The sequence below is a fragment of the Phycodurus eques genome, chromosome 4 (genome assembly GCF_024500275.1).
Source record: "Phycodurus eques isolate BA_2022a chromosome 4, UOR_Pequ_1.1, whole genome shotgun sequence".
In the NCBI taxonomy this organism is placed as follows: domain Eukaryota; kingdom Metazoa; phylum Chordata; class Actinopteri; order Syngnathiformes; family Syngnathidae; genus Phycodurus; species Phycodurus eques.
The window spans coordinates 33,310,683-33,330,189 of NC_084528.1; the positions used below are offsets into that span (position 1 = coordinate 33,310,683).

At 46.5% G+C, this 19,507-nt stretch overlaps 2 protein-coding genes and 1 non-coding gene across 10 annotated transcripts; 1 reads left to right on the top strand and 2 right to left on the bottom strand.

Moving 5' to 3' along the window:
- Positions 1–403: 403 nt before the first annotated feature.
- Positions 404–475, bottom strand: trnag-ucc (transfer RNA glycine (anticodon UCC)). The gene has a single exon. It is a non-coding gene; the product is annotated as a tRNA-Gly (tRNA).
- A 493-nt stretch (positions 476–968) lies between these two features.
- Positions 969–15,678, bottom strand: nubpl (nucleotide binding protein-like). Of its 8 annotated transcripts, none has more exons than XM_061675412.1 (11): positions 15,489–15,678; positions 13,577–13,721; positions 13,474–13,508; positions 13,305–13,395; positions 7,585–7,624; positions 7,101–7,191; positions 5,890–5,983; positions 2,128–2,213; positions 1,916–2,036; positions 1,200–1,282; positions 969–1,111 (listed from the first exon to the last, which is right to left on the bottom strand). In XM_061675412.1, the coding sequence occupies exons 2-11, from the start codon at positions 13,674–13,676 to the stop codon at positions 1,049–1,051; spliced, it is 804 nt and encodes a 267-aa protein (XP_061531396.1). In that variant the 5' UTR covers positions 13,677–13,721; positions 15,489–15,678; the 3' UTR covers positions 969–1,048. The 8 variants fall into 8 exon arrangements, with proteins under 8 accessions (XP_061531396.1, XP_061531392.1, XP_061531399.1 ...); XM_061675408.1 differs by lacking the exon at positions 15,489–15,678 and adding an exon at positions 15,047–15,407; XM_061675411.1 differs by lacking the exons at positions 969–1,111; positions 15,489–15,678 and adding an exon at positions 15,047–15,407 and having other exon boundaries at positions 1,199–1,282; positions 7,097–7,191.
- Positions 14,994–18,942, top strand: dtd2 (D-aminoacyl-tRNA deacylase 2). The gene is made up of 3 exons (XM_061675416.1): positions 14,994–15,648; positions 18,127–18,196; positions 18,561–18,942. Exons 1-3 carry the CDS (start codon positions 15,532–15,534, stop codon positions 18,866–18,868), a joined length of 495 nt encoding a protein of 164 aa, XP_061531400.1. The 5' UTR covers positions 14,994–15,531; the 3' UTR covers positions 18,869–18,942.
- The last annotated feature ends 565 nt before the right edge of the window (positions 18,943–19,507 follow it).

Consider the following 19,507-nt stretch of genomic DNA (forward strand, 5'->3'; position numbering starts at 1 on the left):
ACCATTCGCACTCCCGTTCTCACTTTCGCAGTCTTCCATTAGAATCTGCGTCATCTTTATTTGCCGAGTATGTCTAAAACACACACAAGGGATTTGCCTGCAGTCGTCGGAGGCGCTCGAGCGCAACAGCAGACATCAAAACATCCAAACACATCACGGAGCAATGAAAGGTTACCAGTAATGCCGATTTTTTGGGGGGATGTGGGAGGAAACAGAAGTACCCGGAGAAAAGCCACGCAGGCACGGAGAGAACGTGCAAAGTCCACACAGGTGAGGCCGGATTTGAACCCGCAACCTCATAATTGTGAGGCAGATGTGCTCACCCGACTTTCACCATGTCGCCAACGTGTATTCTTTGTCCCCCCCCCCCCCCCCCCCCCCCCCCAAAAAAAAAAAAAAATCTTGCGTTGGCCGGGAATCGAACCCGGGTCAACTGCTTGGAAGGCAGCTATGCTCACCACTATACCACCAACGCCTGCGTCAATTGCAGCGGACAATATTTCTTACGTACCCGAAGCGCCGGTCGGTCGAGAGAAGTCCGAAGATCGAGTCAAAGCTGAGAAGGAAATGAACTGCGACCTCAAGCCATCAGCGCACAACACTTAGCATTTAGCATGCAGACATCACAAATGTCGAAAAAGTCGTCTTGACCTTGTTGCCACTTTCAAGCGAGTTAAGAATCTAGTTGGAAGTGTCGTCTGTCAATCATTCAATTCCCATGTTGATCAATTGCGATATGCTGTCAAATAAGACGTTATCCTTTTCCGCACGCCTTCAAAATCAAATTCTTACCCAACCCAGGGGAGACAATTCAAGGTCCGTGAGCAAATTGAGCAAATCAAACTGTTGTCCTTTACAGTAACAAAGTATTTGTACTTCTCACCACTGACTTGGACAGAAATAAAATGCGAGAATAAACGCCGAGTCATCATCGTCGTCGCTGTGTGGGAAATAAATGACTTGCAGCAAGACTTTGAGGATTTATTGGATTAAATATGACAAAAGTAGAAGAATGAAGAACGAAGAACGTCGTTCCGTCGTATCTCCGTCAAGCGTCGATCTCGGCCAGCCTGCGGACGACCGCGCTCGCCAATTTCAGGTACGACAAAGCCTGGACGCACGCACACGCACACGCAATGAGCAAACTCACAAGTGGCGTGCGGGAAAAGAAGAAGTGCAAGTGCAAGCGGAAGCGGAACCTCCGGGCTGCCCGCCGAGGACACGACGACGGGTTTCCCTCGGTCGGACGTTTCTCGGATGTTGGCGTGGAGAGGAACGTCACCTGACACACGTGAGCACAACGCCAGCAAATAACGCCATGAGAAATGTTGTTCCAACAAAACAAGCATGTGATGTTTTTGTCATGAGACCGACTTCAAATCCTGTTGCGCCTTGAGATACAAGTTGAATTTGCTTGTCACTTACAACACACGTCTCAGATCATCTTTACGCTTTGAAATGCATCCCAACCCCCCCAAAATGTGGAAATGCTATTACTCTGTTGCAGCCTCATCAAAAACAACAAAAGTAGCACTCCATAATACTGTACTTTACGAAAACAGGAATGTCGGAAGATACGCTGTTCACCGAGTTCGCCGGCTCCTCGTAACTCATCAGTACGGCACTAATATTAGCCGTTCTTCTCAGAGGCTAAAGAAGATGGAACTGCGAGTTGGGTTATATTGTCTGTCTACATGTTACTGCACCGTTTATTTTCAATCCGTTGCTTAAAGGGTTAAAGTACCGCAACATAGATGCTCATTAGCATTAGCATTAGGCTAGCAGGGCATAAAAGAAGCTCCATTGAGACGCGCTCGGATGATTCTGGTGCGGAAGAAGATTTTCAGGAAGAACTCCGAGCAAAACCTCTTCCAAATTCTCTTGACGTGATCTCGGTAAACATTGGCACGCGTACCTAATAACGCGACTCCCAAGGTGTCCGCCAGCTGCGAGGCGCCGTCCGAGCCGAAGATGGCCGTCTCGTGGTGGCACTTGGGACACCGGAATGCGCTCATGTTCTGCACCAGGCCCAGGACCTTCACGCACGCAACGGACTCAACTTGAACATTCCGCACCATCCAAAATGTTTTGGGTTGTTTCTTCCCCCCAAGCACCGAGCGCGTTTACCGGCACGTTGACTTTCTTGAACATCTCGGCCCCCCTGCGGGCGTCCAGCAGGGCGACGTCCTGCGGGGTGGACACGATCACGGCGCCTGCATGCAAAGCGCACACGCCGGACGACGCGTCAGCGGACGCAGCGTGCGCGTGGCGTCGTGGCAAAATGATGAGAGCGCCCTTCTTCCTTCCCTCAACATTCAAGTCGAGAACTACGAGGCTTCAAAACCGCTTCGACCGGCGAGCTGCGAAACGCGTCCGTCCCCGACCCAAATCTCAACGCGCTCATCCTCCCCAACGTCGGCACGTGTGCGTTCTATTCATGACAATTTTGTGTTTCTACGTCTCCAAATTCAAACTGATCTTTATTGTTTCATTGTGTGACAGTGGCAACAAAGCTCGGTTCTTTTTATTGCTCCGTGCAACCCGAGGCACATTTGTTTGGAGTTGAATTGGAGAGCCGACATCTCGCCATTTTCCGTGGTTTTCTTGATCGAAACCGCAATCGCTGAGAGGACAATTTAGCTTCAGCACGGCAAACAGGGCGTCGAGTATTTTGGGATGGCGTCGATCGCGTTCTTCGGCCGATGCGCCTTTCGCGCTCGCAGGCGTCCAAATGAACGAGAAACCGAAGAAACAAGGGTGCTCTGATCCTCTTTTCCATTCCTGGATAGTGCATATAAAAAGTTGACACACCCCTGTCCAGCTTTTTCTGATTGTTGTGCCGCTATCTGATTGATTGATCGATCGATCGATTGAACAGAGACGGACGGCAGAGACGCTCGCCCTTGTGTCACGTGCATGTGTTAATATTAAAGGCGAGGTGCGACTGGCAAGCTCGCTGACCGGATGCCAAGTAACAAACTGGACTTAACGAGGATGAGAGCAGATGGGTTAGTCACAGAGGTGTTCTGCATCATTCTCATTGAACGTGACTTTCAATGTGATTGGTTCGAGGGGAACTAAACCCCAGAAATCGAAACTGTTAAACGTGCATATCTGTTTTTTACTTAAATATACAAAGTATTTATTCTACAACCCCAATTCCAATGAAGTTGGGACGTTGTGTTAAACAAATAAAAACAGAATACAATGATTTGCAAATCATGTTCAACCTATATTTCATTGAATACACTACAAAGACAAGATATTTGATGTTCAAACTGATCAACTTGATTGTTTTTAGCAAATAATCATGAACTTAGAATTTGATGGCTGCAACACGTTCCAAAAGAGCTGGGACAGGCTCATGTTTACCACTGTGTTCCATCACCTTTTCTTTGAACAACCCTCAATAAACGTTTGGGAACTGAGGACACGAATTAATGAAGCTTTGGAGGTGGAACTCTTTCCCATTCTTGCTCGATGTACAACTTCAGCCGTTCACCAGTCCGGGGTCTCCGTTGTCGTATTTTGCGCTTCATAATGCGCCACGCATTTTCAATGGGAGACGGGTCTGGACTGCAGGCAGGCCAGTCTAGTACCCGCACTCTTTTACCACGAAGCCACGCTGTTGTAACACGTGCAGAATGTGGTTTGGTATCGTCTTGCTGAAATAAGCAGGGGCGTCCATGAAAAAGATGTTGCTTGGATGGCAGCATATGTTTCTCCAAAACCTGCATGTACCTTCCAGCATTAACGGTGCCTTCACAGATGTGTAAATTACCCCATGCCATTGGCACTAACACAGCCCCATACCATCACAGATGCTGGCTTTTGAACTTTGCGTCCATAACAGTCCGGACGGTTCTTTTCCTCTTTGGCCCGGAGGACACGACGTCCACAATTTCCAAAAACAACTTGAAATGTGGACTCGTCGGACCACAGAACACTTTCCCACTTTTCATCGGTCCATCATAGATGAGCTCGGGCCCAGAGAAGCCGGCGGCGTTTCTGGGTGTTGTTGATAAATGGCTTTTGCTTTGCATCGTAGAGTTTCAAGTTGCACTTACGGATGTAGCCCCAACTGTATTTATTGACATTGGTTTTCCGAAGTGTTCCTGAGCCCATGCGGTGATATCCTTTACACACTGATGTCGGTTTTGGACGCAGCGCCGCCTGAGGGATCGAAGGTCACGGGCATTCAATGTCGGTTTTGGGCCTCGCCGCTTACATGCAGTGATTTGTCCAGATTCTCGGCACCTTTTGATTATATTATGGACCGTAGATGTTGAAATCCCTAAATTTGTTGCAATTGTACGTTGAGGAACATCGTCCTTAAACTGTTGGACTATTTTCTCCCGCACTCTCCCGCCCAAAGAGGTGACCCTCGCCCCATCTTTGCTTGTGAATGACTGAGCGATTCAGGGAAGCTCCGTTTCTCCCCAATCGTGGCCCCCACCTGTTCCCAATGAGCCTGTTCACCTGCGGGATGTTCCAAACACGTGTTGGATGAGCAGTCCTCAACTTTCTCACTCTTTTTTGCCACCTCTCGCAGCTTTTGTGGAACGTGTTGCAGCCATGAAATTCTAAGTTCATGATTATTAGCTAAAAACAATCAAGTTGATCAGTTTGAACATGAAATAGCTTGTCTTTGTAGTGTATTCAATGAAATATAGGTTGAATATGATTTGCAAATCATTGTATTCAATTTTTATTTTTGTTTAACACAACGTCCCAACTTCATTGGAATTGGGGTTGTAATAAAAACAAAAACATTTATTTAAAACATTTAGTCGCTGGCGTTAGCGGCTAGTGGCTAAGATAGCCGCCTCTGACGTTTGTCCACGGCGCTCAGCCGGTGTGGGCGCGCGCTTCCAGTCGCTGCTGACGGCTTCACACACTTGCAGGTAGCTACGAATGTGAAGATACGCCAGCGCGATGTAGCCGCCCGGCTGACCGGCGTGCCTACGCGGCAATGCACGGTCACTGAAATGAAGTCGGAACCAATTTTCACCGGGGTTAGTTAGTGTTTTGTCAACACCAAAGCGTATGCTATCAATCAACAACATTTGAAAAAAAGCACATTTTTTATTTTCCTTTTCATGTGAAAGGTTACTCGCACTTCCCTTGTTGTAACTGTACGCCGTTGTACCGGCATCGTTGGGCTTTTGGTTTTCTTGCCATCCGCACACACGGAGTGCGCTAACGACTTTGAACTCCCTAGCTTAGCGTCGCCGTCGGCGCGGAGCTAAAAATGGGCGTGTCGTATCTACCAATACATATCTGTGCACTTGCACTTCCTACCGATTCTTCGCTTGCTTGTGACATAACTTGCTCCCGAGCGCCGTGGGCGAACGGCTAAGGCGGCTAGCCGCTAACGCCGATGACTGATGACTGATGAGACGCTCTGTCTGGTTTTCCAAGTAAATGAAAAAAAAAAAAAAAAAAGCGACCAGGAAAGAAGGAGGAATACACGTCACATTCTCGCCCCTTTGCAGAAATTACGTGAAAATGGCGGGCCTCGTAGCAGAGTACTGTGGTATTTATGATATTTTTTTTCGAATAAATACCGTGTATGTAAGTAAACCTCATCGGATAAAGAAAATACCCCCATTTATAATATAACAGGAAGTTCAGGGTTTAGTTCCACGTCGATTCTGAACACAGCCACGTAACCAGATACAAAAGGGTGTGCACACTTGTGCAACCACCTTAGCTTAGTTGTTGTTGTTTTTCAATTGAGTTGAACAGGTTCGAGGTCACATTAATGGTGGAGAAAGTTTGGAAATGTTTTCTCTTGGTCTGACTTTTTTAGATCCCAAAAAGCAGGATTTGAACACGGGTGTGTGGACTTTCTCTATCCGGCGTACGTAGCGTTGCGTCGGCGCTGACCTGCTATGGGGACGCTCTGCGTGACGGTCAGCTGTACGTCGCCCGTCCCGGGAGGCATGTCGATCACCAGGTAGTCCAGACGGCCCCACTCCACCTACACGCACACGTTAACTCGCAACCGGAGCACAATTCAGCGGCCGCCTGCCGACGAGGACCGGACAGAGAACGCTCATCGCGCCGATGGTTCCTGTGTGTTTCACGATGGCTTCGAAGGCTCTTCGATCAACTCGTAAACCTTCATGGTCTTGGCTGGCGCCTCTCATCTAGCAGGGGGCCCTTCTATCAGGTCAACCCTTGCAGGAATACCCAGTCAGGTCTTAAACCCAAGGTGCCATTTATTTTCAAAAGGACACTTTTTTTGAGTCAGCCATTGAACTGATTACGAGTCGCTCGTTTTAGATCCGATATTTAGCAGTTTTTATTTTTTAAATTAAATTAGCATTTCGCATTTTATTTACTTCGAGCTAGGCGGCCGGTTAGAGCGTCTGAGGACCCGGGTTCAATCCCCGGCCCCGCCTGTGTGGAGTTCGCATGTGCTTGCGTGGCTTTTCTCCGGGCACTCCGGTTTCCTCCCACATCCCAAAAATGTATGCGCGACGTTCATTGAAGACTCGAAATTGCCCGTAGGCGCGAATGGCTGTTGGTTTGTACGTGCCCTGCGATTGGCTGGCAACCGGTTGAGGGCGTACCCCGCCTCCTGCCCGATGTTAGCCGGGTTAGGCTCCGGCGCTCCCGCGACCCGCGTGAGGAGAAGCGGCTCAGAAAACGGATGGATGGATTTACTTTGAGCTTCCTAAAAGTTTGTCACTTTTTATCCGTCAGTACCTTTTATTTAATGGACACTATTTTATTCTTGTTGTAGTAAGGCATGCATCTTTTGATTTCTTTTGTCTTCTGCTATCGTCTCCGTTGCAGTAATTCGTCACTGGGGCCCGCGGCGACTGTCGCAGACGGCCGGCCCCCCGCGACGCCGCTGCGCTCGGCCACGTCTCAACAGCTCGTTAGGTATTTCATCATCTTTTTGCCGTCGGTTGTCGCAGGGGTTCGGCTTGGTGGGATGCGTTTGTGTCTTTTATCGTTTGTCTCGTGTCGCGCTTTGTGTTGCTTTTTAAGAACGAAAGGCGCGGTGCAAACAAGGGTTTGATTGGTTGAGAAGTCACGCCCGCGGACGTACGGTACACAGGAAGTATGTAGCGAGCTTACGCACTAACTTGTCTGAGCAGCTTGTCGATGGCCGACATGACCATGAGGCCCCTCCACACGACGGGGGCGTCGTCGTCCACCAGGAAGCCCATCGACATGCTGCCGGGAAGCGAGGGGAAAGGTAAGCAGAGCTGCTGCGTTAGCGCACATTAGCAGCATTGGTTTCCCGATAAGAACGTCGGGCCATGTCGTCTAAGCGGAGGTGCGGGCTGTCCGTGTTTGGACGCGTCCCGTGCCGCACCGCTACATTTATTGACAAGTGCAAGTGCTGCGTCCAGGAGTAAAAATGCAACAGGATCTTTTTGGCCGCTGGCTTGGAGTAACGCAACAGTGTTAGCTTATTCTTGCTCGCCATTGGCAACGCAGTAAGCGAGGCAGGGTTAACCAGCGCCCTCAAAAAGGCTTACTTCGGCGAGACAATAAGTGAAACGTAACTGTTTGTTTATCTTTGGGTGTAATTTGGCGAAATAAAACGTCTCCTTTAAGACTCACCAAGGGATGCCGTAGTTGGTGAGTGGGAGCATCCGATTGTCTGGGGGAACAAAAGAGCTCACGTGGCTTTTATGACGAACAAATATGTCGATATACAGCGGCTCAAATAAGTATTTAACGCGTCAGCATTTTTACTCACTACATGTACTTGCAAAGGTAGTATTGACATGAAATTGTCACCAGATGTTGGGAACAAGCCAAGTAATCCGTAAATACAAAGAAAGTAGAACAAATAAGATCAGAAATCAAGTTGTGTGGAATAATGTGAAATGACACAGGGAAAAAGTATTGAACACGCCAACTGGTATTTATTTCACAGCCTTTGTTTGCAATGACAGCTTCAAGAGGCCTCCTGCATGGAGAAACTAGTCGCAGGCACTGCTCTGGTGCGATTTTGGCCCATTCGTCCACACAAGCAGTCTTCAAATCTTGAAGGTTCCGTGGGCTTCTTTTATGAACCTTGAGTTTCAGTTCTTTCCATAGATTGTCGATTTGGGCCATTCTAGCAGCTTTTTTTTTTTTTCTTCTTCTTCTTCTTCTTTCAATTGTGAGTTTCCTTGACAGTATGTTTTGGATCATTCAAATTGACTGTTTGTTGTACTAAAGCGGCTCCAACTACCGGAGACAAATTCCTTGTGTGTTTTGGACATACTTGGCAAATAAAGATGATTCTGATTCTGATTCTGATTATCCTGCTGAAATGGCCACCCTTGTTTCATTTTCATCGTACTCGTAGACGGCAGCAGATTTTTGTGAAGAATGTCTCGGTACATTTGCCCATTCATCCTTCCTTCAGTAATGTGAAGTTTACCAGTACCATTTGTTGAAAAGCAGCCCCACGCCATCATGTTCCCAGCTCCGAACTTCCCTGTTGGTATGGTGTTTTTAGGGTGATGTGCAGTGCCATTTCTCCTCCAAACGTGGTGTGCATTATGGCATCCAAACAGTTCAATTTTGCTCTCATCTGACCAGACTATATTCTCCCAGAATTTAACTGGCTTGTCCAAATGTTGTTCAGCAAACTTTAAATGAGCTTTGACATGCTTTTTTTCAGCAGTTGGGTCTTGCTTGGTGAGCGTACATACAGGCCATGGCGGCAGAGTGCGTTATTCACTGTTTTCCTTGTGACAACAGTACCTGCTAATTCCAGGTCTTTTCAAGCTCTCCACCGGTGGGCCTTGGCTCTTTGACAACTCATCCACCTATCCATTCATTTTCTACCGCTTATCCGAGGTCGGGTCGCGGGGGCAGTAGCTTTAGCAGAGACACCCAGACTTCCCTCTCCACAGCCACTTCATCCAGCTCTTCCGGGGGGATCCCGAGACGTTTCCAGGCCAGCCGAAGGACGTAGTCTCTCCAGCGTGTCCCGGGTCGGCCACCAGGGACGTGCCCGGAACACCTCACCGGGGAGGCGTCCGGGAGGCGTCCGAATCAGAGGCCCCGGCCACCTCATCTGGCTCCACTCTGAGCTCCTCCCGGATGACCGAGCTTCTCACCCTCTCTCTAAGGGAGAGAGGGTGAGGAAACCCATTTCGGCCGTCTTGGACAACTCTTCTGATTATTCTTTGCACTCCTCTGTCAGAAATCTTGCGAGGAGCACCTGATCGGGGCAAATTTATGGTGGTACGATTGGCTTTCCACTTCCGTATTACGGCCCCAACCGTGCTCACTGGATCGTTCAGAAGCTTAGATATGCGCATGTAACCAATGCCCTCGTTATGTTTTGCAACAATTAGTTTTCTCTCTGCTCTTCCCCATCCTGAGATGTGTCTTGACTCACACCTTGGCAACGAGACCTTTTTGTAGGCCATCAAGTCGGATTGAACCAGCTGCTGTTTGATTATTGTTGTCTTGACTTTCTGTGCCTTTTTGCACCTTCCTTTCTTCATGTGTTCAATACTTTTTCCCTGTGTCATTTCAAATTACTACACACAACTTCATTTCTGAGCTTATTTGTTCTTTCTTTGTATGTATGGGTGACTTGGGTTGTTGCCAACATCTGTTGAAAATGTCAGGTAAAAAGCACCTTTGGAAGTATATTGAGAGAGAAAAACGGTGACGTGTTAAATACTTATTTCAGCCGCTGTATATTGGGGTCTCAAACTCAATTTATCTGGGGGCCCTTGGAGATAGTTTGGGCCGCATCAAGTATTCCAAAAAGTACTACTGATCTTTTTTAACAGTCTTTTGCAAATGAGTCCTCAGCACATTGAGTTGACAAATGACATTTGATGCTGTTTTTCTGTGGTTTCTTTCAGACTCTTTTTGTGATTAAGGGCGAAACAAATAAACCTGACTCGATTGACCTTGCTCACTTGTCGACAAACACCGCTGAATGCTATCATGTGCCGGAGCTATGATAGCTTCTAAGTGATAAAAAAAACTCAATAAAAATGAAATAATTAAAAAAATGTCCAGGGCAACGACTCGGCAAAAAACGCGTGGGCCGGACTAACACTAAACTTTGACGTCAAGTCAGGGGTCGCAAAATATCGTCGGGCGGGCCTCAATTGGCCCCAGGGCCGTGAGTTTGAAACCCCTGACACACATACAGTGCAGCTGCAAATTTGCGAACCCTCCTGACATGGTCACTCTTTTTGTTGATTCATTCATTCATCTTCCGTACCGCTTCTCCTCACGCGGGTCGCGGGCAGGCTGTCGCCTAGCCCAGCTGACTTCGGGCGAGAGGGCGGGGTCCAACCTGAACTGGTCGCCAGCCAATCGCAGGGCACATGGAAGCAAACAACCATTCGCACTCATATTCACACCTATGGAAAATTTAGAGTCTCCAATTAACCTTGCGCGCATGTTTTTGGGATGTGGGAGGAAAGCGGAGCGCCCGGAGAAACGCCACGCAGGCACGGGGAGAACATGCAAACTCCACACAGGCGAGGCCGGTTTTGAACCCGCAACCTCACAACTGTGAGGCAGACGTGCAAACCAGTCGGTCACCGAGCCGCCCGCTTTTTGTAAAAAAACGTGAAAGTAACCTTGTTCAGCAGACATCCAAATCCCAATTTGTAAAGCATACTTTCCAAATAGTAGACGCACTCACAAAGAGATATAGTTTCGTTATTTTAATCCAACAAACCTGTTTTGTTCCGCAAAAACTGATCATCGTATGTGTGCAAAAGTACGACTACAACTGTTTAACAAGGTTAGTTTTTCACAAGAGTGACCATGTCATAGACTTTCACGCAGCGCTGAACATAAAAGGTGGGCAAAGTATCGCCCACAGGCAGAGGTGGGTAGAGTAGCCAAAGATCCTACTCAAGTAAGAGTACTGTTACTTTCGAATGATACCACTCAAGTCAAAGGAAAAAGTAGTCATCCAAATATTTACTTGACTAAGAGTAAGAAAGTACTCAATGAAAAAACTCCTCAAGAGTAACGTGGGAGTAATTATTCTTATTTTTATTTATTTTTTTTTTAAATCAGAGCATGAACATCAAATAAAATGAAAAAATAGTAATATATGGGAATCGACACACACCTGCCAGCATTTCAATTTTTAACTGACGAAAAACCAACAACACATGCGTCGGGCCCAACAGAAACATGATTTGCGTTATTGGCTGAAATGACTTTTTTGCTCACCAGACTTGGCGATTGTGTGAGCTTGTGCGACAGCGTACGACAGAGCGAATGTTGCCAAAACAACAATAGAAACATCTGCAACTTACCGCAAGCTCTTTTCTCAAGTTAGAAGTGGGCTGACATGTCCAAGTTTGGGCAGTCACAATTTAAGCGCTGCATGACAAAGCCCTTTTTTTTTTTTTTTAAGCGTAAACGCACTCGCCGCCCCTAAAATGAGTCATTTTGATTGGCTCGTGAAGGCAACGCGCACGGTCACGTGACTGCCTTCTGTCGTTTGATCGGTGATCCTGAATCAAACGTCACCGCGGTAACGTTCAATTGGCGCAACGGGCGCCCTATGCGGAATTCGAAGATGCAATCTAAAAATAGATGCGCACACGCAAGAATGGCTAAATAAAAGTAGCGAACGGCATGTCAATCATTGTAACGGAGTAAAAGTATCGATCCTTCTTCACATAAATACTCAAGTAAAAGTACAGTGCATTAAAAGTACTCTGACAAGTACCGTTTATCGAAAATTTGACTTGAGTAACTGTAGCGCGTTACTACCCACCTCTGCCCGCGGGTCACGTCTCGCTAACATTTCAATCAGGGAGTGCAAACCTTTTCTTCCGAGGGCCGCACACAGACACATCGAAGGCTACAAAAATCTCTTTCACGTCCACTTGAATTTATTAGACAAGCAAAAACCAGTCCATCAAGTATATCAAATGACTTCAACAGCGGGAGACAGAATGTGAACAAAGAAAAATCCAGGAAATCACATTGTATCGTTTTTAAGTCATATATCTTTGTATATATAGTCTTGCAGAAAATAAATATTTGGACACCTAGCTACCAGCAAGAATTCTGTCTCTCGCAGCCTGTTGCTTCATCTTCCACACGTGAGATGTATTAACAGCACCTGTTTGAACTCCGTAGGTGTCTACAACCCCGAGTCCAATGAAGTTGGGTCCCCCTTCCCATGAGCTCACCACCTGCGGGAGGGGCCACAGGGTTCGGGTGCAGTGCGAGCCGGGCGGCGGCGTCTCGGCGAGCCGATCCCCGGCTACAGAAGCTGGCTCTCGGGACGTGGAATGTCGCCTCTCTGGCAGGGAAGGAGCCCGAGCTGGTTTGTGAGGTCGAGAAGTTCCGACTAAATCTAGTCGGACTCGCCTCCACGCGCAGCTTGGGGTCTGGGACCAGTCCTCTCGAGCGGGGTTGGACTCTCTTCCAATCTGAAGTTGCCCACGGTGAGAGGCGCCGAGCAGGTGCGGGTATACTTATACTTATAAGAGAGGATGAATGGGGCCACGTATGGTGAGATGTTGGGCAAAAAGCTCCTCCCCACCGTATTAGCATTGCAGATGGAACGTGGCCGAGTCTTCCGGCATGACAATGACCCCAAACACACAGCCCGGGTAACGAAGGAGCGGCCCCGTGAGAAGCATTTCAAGGTCCTGGAGTGGCCTAGCCAGTCTCCAGACCTCAACCAAATAGAACATCTGCGGAGGGAGTTGAAAATCCGCGTTGGCCAGCGACAGCCTCGAAACGTGACAGATCGAGAGAAGATCCGCTCGCGAGGAGAAGCGGGCCGGCCCGAGGACCTGCTCCAGTCTGTGCCAACCTGGTCAACAACTACGGCAAACGTTTTGACCTCAGTAATTGCAACCAAAGTATTGAGTTAAACTTTTTTTGTTTGTCTGAACATTTATTTTCCGCAAAAATATACAAATAAATTGGATGGGATCCTCTCATCTTCAAAAACGTACAATGCGATTTCCTGGATGTTTTCACGCGGCGTCTCTCAGAGTTGAAGTGAGCCGACGACGAACGCGACAGACCTCTCTCGTCTTTTTAAGCGGGACAACTTGCACAATCGTTGGCTGTCCAAATACTTTTTCCCCGCTGTATGTATTGTATTAAATCGTTGGAAAATGTATTATAATTAGACTAATTATGAATAGCATTACAAAATGAGAATGAATCAATATTTTATTGTTAACATTACACACAGAGAGATTTGATTTTTTTTTTACATTAATCTTTTCATTTTAAAATTCAAATGTGGCCCTCGAACACAAAGGTTTGCACCTACGATATGTACTGTTTCGAATGGATGATTATGAGTGGCAATGTGTTACTGTCAGTGAGCTCCGGGTTTCCCTTGAGGTTCATCATTTTGGGGATGGACGGACCGTAGACGTCGACGTCCAGCAGACCTACAGACTTGGACTAAAAGTGAAAAGAAAGAAACAAATACAATAACCCCGACAAAGATACTTCTCGGACGACAGACAGACGATTCCTCACCGGCTCGTTGGCCATCAACGCCAGCGCCAAGTTGACTGCGGAGGAACGAGAAAGACATTTTGAAATATCTGGCCCGCACATTTTCACGCGGCAAGTGCCGTACCCGCCGTGGTGGACTTTCCCACGCCGCCTTTCCCGGAAGCCACCACCAGCACCTGCCGGACCCCCGCGATGGGCTTCTGCTTGGGGAGACCTCGAGCCATCTGCTGCCTCTGACGCTCCCGTAAGGCCTCGGGGTCCGCCGACCTCTGCCGTACGACCACAACAACGATTAATCGACAACTCATCGATTAGCAAATGAATCGCTAACGATTTTCGCTAATCCATTCATCATTTAGTCATTAGAAATTTTGAATAATTTGATTTATTATAATAATAAAGCAAGACTGATTACCTTTGTATTTCATCCGAATACGACAGGCAAACATCTTATACTTTGGAAAACAAAGATCAACATTTTCTGCCATGTTACACACCAAACCAGTAACTGATATATTCATATTCAATTTGTTTGTACTAGGGCTGTCACGATCAAATCTTTTTAGAATCGATTATCCTATGGCTATTTTGTCGAGTATTCAAGTATTTTTTTTTTTGTCCCAGCGGAGCTTCAAGGCAGAGATTCCGCATCGACCTATTATTAAAGTTGACTTAGCAGAATTTTTTTGACTTTTTTTCCCCAGCCCATTTTATTCCCTGTCAATTTTAAATAATGTCCCGTTTTTCTTAAATGAAGGTGTGTGTGTATCAGATTCAATTACTGACAGATTCATTACTATATTCATTAGTGGCAGCCCTAAAAACAAACTTCCAGGCTACTTCCTTGAATAATTGTTACATAATTAAAGGAACCTGACGTAAGGCTAAAAACTGGCCCTTATTCAATCATTTACAATGCTCATTGATTGCAGTTGCTGACGAGTCTAAAAGAGAAATAAAGATTGAGCACAAATAGTGAAAAAACATGAGTAGACTTTCCTATCATTGCCGTTATTAATTTTGAAAGTGTTAATACACCAAACACTATGAACCCAAAACACTTAACTTTGGCGCCGCCTTGTGGCATCTCACGGCATTTCAGAATGAGCACAAAAACCACAAGGGTTGTGGAGTGGATATGAGAATTTGAGAAGAGTGAACGGTGAATATGTGGCTCTTACTGTTTTGTGCTGTAATCCTAGTGAAGGACAACCATAACTTCTGTACAAGGAACCTGAATTAAGTCTTACATGTAGCCTGAAAAGTGCCATTTGTCAATTTGCGGAATACATTGTCAATTCCCAACAAGAAGAACGATCACATTTCCGGTTGTAATTAAAAGGCTTATGAATCCACGTTCAAGTCAAAGTAAACCGCCACTCTTACCACATGTACAGTTCAATATATAACCATACTGTATTATATTATAGTATGGTAATGGTTTGTTAACCAATATAGCTTTACAGGACAATTATATCGGATTTTCAATTGAAATAGATTTCCGGTGTCGTTGCTTGCCAAACGTAAACCTGACGTCACTCAGCTAGCTTAACACGAACTAAACAGCGTTCAGAGAAATGTCCCAAATACTTACGTGCCAGCGTGAAAACTGTAAACGGCAGGCAGACGCAGGTGTTAGTTGTGGTCCGGTTTGTAAAATGTTGGCGTATTTAGTCATGAAACAAGAAAGTCTGGCGTAAGTGAAGTGCGCCATGTTCAAGCGGCTCCATTTGCTAACTTCAGCTGCGTCATTGTTGCGCAGAAGACCAATTACAAAACATTTTCAAAAACAACACACGTGCTTATTTGTAACAATTATTACTATTAGCACACAACATGCTTTTTAATATGATCGAAATATTATGATATCATATTTGACTAAGCAAAAGTCCGAGCAGCGAAGTCTTTCAATTTTGCTTGATCTTCGCAGAGGTCCTTTGTGACGTAAACAGGAAGTGTGCTCCATCCTAGTTCTATTGTTCGACACTTTTCCAACAAGCCAAGCGTGACACCCTGTGAATGTTTCGTGTGCTTACATTCTCTTGAGAAGGAGTCTTTCGAGTGTCCTCTGGGAGCGGAATGGCTGACGGAGGCGGTTGTGCGGCTCCGGTGGCCCGCACGGTTCTGCAACAATGTCTGCAGGCGAGGTTGCAGGTGAAGCCGCCGGACGAGCACCAAGAAGCGCAGTGGGTTCAGGTCAGTCGGGAAAACAGGCGAACTTGGGTGACATCCTATAGCGCTGAAACACACAAACTACATTAATTTCATCCAAATGAAAGTGAAACCCAACTGACTGAGCAAGAACTGTTATATTATACATAATAATAATAATATACTACACGCCTACTGTACCAGGGTTCTACATAAATAAGCAGACTTCTGTAACAAATTAAAAGATTGTTTTAATGTTACAGAAGTGGGAAAGCTAGCATTGTACACAGAATGAAATTTCAGGTCCCTTTTTTCACAGACTGATGAGTACTCACTGTTACTACTACTACGTTTTATGCATAAAAACACAAGGACAAACTTCCTGTTCAAGATGGCGCCTACCAGTGGGGTCGCCTCGGTTACGCGCTCTCTAGTATTGTTTTTGTGTTTTTCGTTCGTCTTTGGAGACATTGCACGACTCACTTACACAAGGGGAGACTTGCTAACCATCAAGGAGGCTACTGCGGACTTTCTTTCATCAACTTTTGCAAATCCGCTCAGTTTTTTCCCCCCCGAGTTACTTCCCGGAGCGGCGTCCGCGGTTTTCGGCGCATGGAGGCGGAGGCGACGCCACAGAGGGAAGCGAGCCGGCATCCAGGTGAAACTCCGCAAGAGAGGATAGAGATTGGCGTTCCCGTCGATCCACCTCGCGAATGTACGCTCCCTACCCAACAAAATGGACGAGCTTCATCTCCTGTTAAAGACCAGTAAAGACTTCGGACGTTCCGCCGCCATGTGCTTTACGGAGACCTGGCTTTGCGACGCTGTACCCGATGGCGGCGTCATGCTTCCCGGCTTCCATATTCACTGAGCAGACCGCGACATGGAATCATCGGGGAAAACAAAAGGCGGCGGGATATTCTTCTATATCAACAAAAAATGGTGCACGGACGTCACGGAGCTCAGCACACACTGCAGCCCGCATTTGGAGTCGCTGTTTTGGAACTGTAAGCCATTCTACTCGCCGCGTGAGTTTGCATCATTCATGCTCACTGGCGCCTATATTCCGCCTCAAGCTAACACCAACGCCCACTGCTAACGCTCGCCGAACAGGTCAACGAATTTGAAAAAAAACACCCGGACTCACCCCTCATTATTCTCGGGGACTTTAACAAAGCTAAACTCAACCACGAACTCCCGAAATACAAGCGGCACATCGACTGTCCTACCAGGGAAAATAAAATTTTGGACCACTGCTATACTACGCTAAAAACGCATACCGTGCCAAACTTCGTGCCGCCCTGGGCTCGTCCGATCACTGCTTCATTCACTTAATACCGACGTACAGGCAAGAACTTAAATGCGCGAAGCCTACAGTGAAAACAGTCAAAAAGTGGACCAATGAAGCAAAGATGGAACTTCAAAGCTGTTTAGACGGCACAGACTGGAGTGTCGTTGAAAATTCAGCTGGCAGCCTGGAGGAATAGACGGACACTGTCACATCCTATATCAGTTTCTGTGAAGAGGTTTGTGTGCCAACAAAGTCATTTCGCACATTCAACAGCAACAATCCGTGGTTCACTGCCAAACTTAAGCAGCTTCGCCAAGCTATGGAGGACGCACATGAGAGCGGGGTTATACAGGGCCCTGTATAATCGAGCTAGAAACCAGCTGACTAAAGAAATTAATTGTCGGTACCCCCCTACCCTCCCTTGAGGACTTGCACGCTGCCAGAACTAAGACAAGAGCGTGCAAAATCCTCTCGGACCCTCCGCATCCCGGTCACCGGCTCTAACCAAACATCTTCAGCATCTGCTCCATTTGCACACTGATTGAGGAGTATCTGCAACATTTGCACAACCGACATTGTCCCAGATGATCGCACTACTTGTCACTTTAAACCGCATACACTCCTTGAAGGCTCGGCGCCCTTTGCACAATGGTCATTGCACCGGACTACTTGCAATATTAGTCATTCGAACTGCTCTAAGTACTAGAGGACTCTGCATCTTTTTGCACAATTTTCAAAAAAATAAAATACAAATGTACCGGCATTACCAGATAACTAGCAACCCTTTACTGCTCAGTGACTTTTTTTTTTGGTCAATGTCTCTAGGTCTCCAAAGTGTTCTGTCAATGGACCGTCTGTTGTCGTACTAGAGCCGCTCCAACTACCAGAAACAAATTCCTTGTTTTTTTGGACATACTTGGCAAATAAAGATGATTCTGATACTGATTTCTCTTTCTGATGCGCATGATTCACCAATGTGGCAAACCGCCAGTGTAGCGCCTACTACTGGCAAGGAGGACTTGTCAGATTTTTAAAGAAAATTTTGGCTCAAGTATCGGTGGCTGGTAACGGCAGCCTTCACGAATACCTGATATCTTGAAATAAGGCTAGTATCGGTACTAGCCCATCCCTAATTATAACATCATCAAATGTTTTGATTTGAATGTAATGAATGAATATATTGCACATTTCCCGATTGTGGGACTACTAAAACGTAACGTCTGTGCTGGCAGATCGAAAGAGGCATGGTGGTCTACGCTAGTTTTTTTAAGGGCGCAACAGAAGACCTCCTGCCCAAGATGGGTAAGTCACCTCCACCTCTTTTTAAACCATATTGAGCGTTTTTGCCCCAATTTCAAAGAGGCGACAGTTTTGTGTGACGTTCTTTCTTCAAAATATCTCAAGAATTGGAGCACGCTACATTTCTTGTCTGGCTAAACTTCAGCAAATTTAAAAGGCTCATGAAAAGATCTAATCGTCTGTCTGTCTTATTTGGCCATCAATTCATCCATGACATATTGGCATTGTGAGTGGGGACAGATGGGGCTCACGTATTGAATTCAACTCAAAAAGCGTAGCTACCGCCATATTTGTATGCAAGACGTTACAAAGTCCCTTTTCCGTGGAATTTCCCTTTTGTGTGAAAACGGGATGTGTTCTCACGTAGTTTCCACGTTACTGAACATGCGTCTGTGCGAGTCTTCCACCGGCCAGATGGTTTCGTTGCTGGATCTCCCGGGCAGCCTCCTGGTGGTCCCTCAGGCCACGCTGGGCGGCAAAGCCAAAGGCCGGGCCATGCAGTACCACAACAACGTGGCCAAGGAGGTCGGACTGGGACTGTACGCCCGCTTCGTGGCCCTGTGCCAACAGGAGGTGACGGCGGCCGGCGTGAGCGTCCGGCACGGGACGTACGGGAACAGGCAGGTCCTCGACCTCAAAACCAACGGACCCTACACGCACCTCGTGGAATTCTGAACACGACCCGGAGAAGCATCTACCTGTGCATACATACCCTTTGGAATGTTTGTCTCACCATTAAAATACGCAAATAAAACAGACATTTGTCACCGTTTCTTCATCTTCACAACAAACGCCATCAGATGGATGAAACAGCCATCCGTACATAGACAGATAGATGCATAGATGCTGTAGGTACAGTGGAACCTCAGTTTTACTGATGAACCTGTTCCAGAAAGTCTGACTAAAACCCAATCGTACAAAATCCAAAGGAATATTTTCCATAGGAAATAATGGGAAGCCAATTCATCTGTTCCAGACGGCCAAAAATATTAAGGGATGCAAATACCTCTTGGTCCATCTGAATGTTTTGTTTTTTATTAATCTGTGAATTTCATTTAAAAACATTTCATTTGCAAGTTCGACAAGGTCTCAAAGATTAATCAATTATCAAAATAATTGTCAATTTGATAGTCAATTAATTGTTGCACCTAATACAAAAATACATTTTATAGGGAATCACTCGCTTTACATGAAAACTGAAATATGACTTAAGTGGGTAACTGAACATTTAACGTCTTTTTATTGACATATGCAGCAAGAGAGTGCAGGCATTTTTAGTTTCTTCTTGAATTCTACTGTCTTTCACCTTCTTTA

What these genes read in the sequence shown, in the direction of transcription:
- nubpl (XM_061675408.1), bottom strand. Translation starts at nt 15,166, where the DNA reads ATGGCGCACTTCACTTACGCCAGACTTTCTTGTTTCATGACTAAATAC. An exon ending in GGGAAAGTCCACCACGGCGG is followed by an intron (nt 13,509 to 13,576) that starts GTACGGCACTTG and finishes GTTCCTCCGCAG; the next exon opens with TCAACTTGGCGCTGGCGTTG. An exon ending in GCAGAGCGTCCCCATAGCAG is followed by an intron (nt 2,214 to 5,889) that starts GTCAGCGCCGAC and finishes CTTTGCATGCAG; the next exon opens with GCGCCGTGATCGTGTCCACC.
- dtd2 (XM_061675416.1), top strand. Translation starts at nt 15,532, where the DNA reads ATGGCTGACGGAGGCGGTTGTGCGGCTCCGGTGGCCCGCACGGTTCTG. An exon ending in AAGAAGCGCAGTGGGTTCAG is followed by an intron (nt 15,649 to 18,126) that starts GTCAGTCGGGAA and finishes CTGTGCTGGCAG; the next exon opens with ATCGAAAGAGGCATGGTGGT. An exon ending in AGACCTCCTGCCCAAGATGG is followed by an intron (nt 18,197 to 18,560) that starts GTAAGTCACCTC and finishes GTTCTCACGTAG; the next exon opens with TTTCCACGTTACTGAACATG.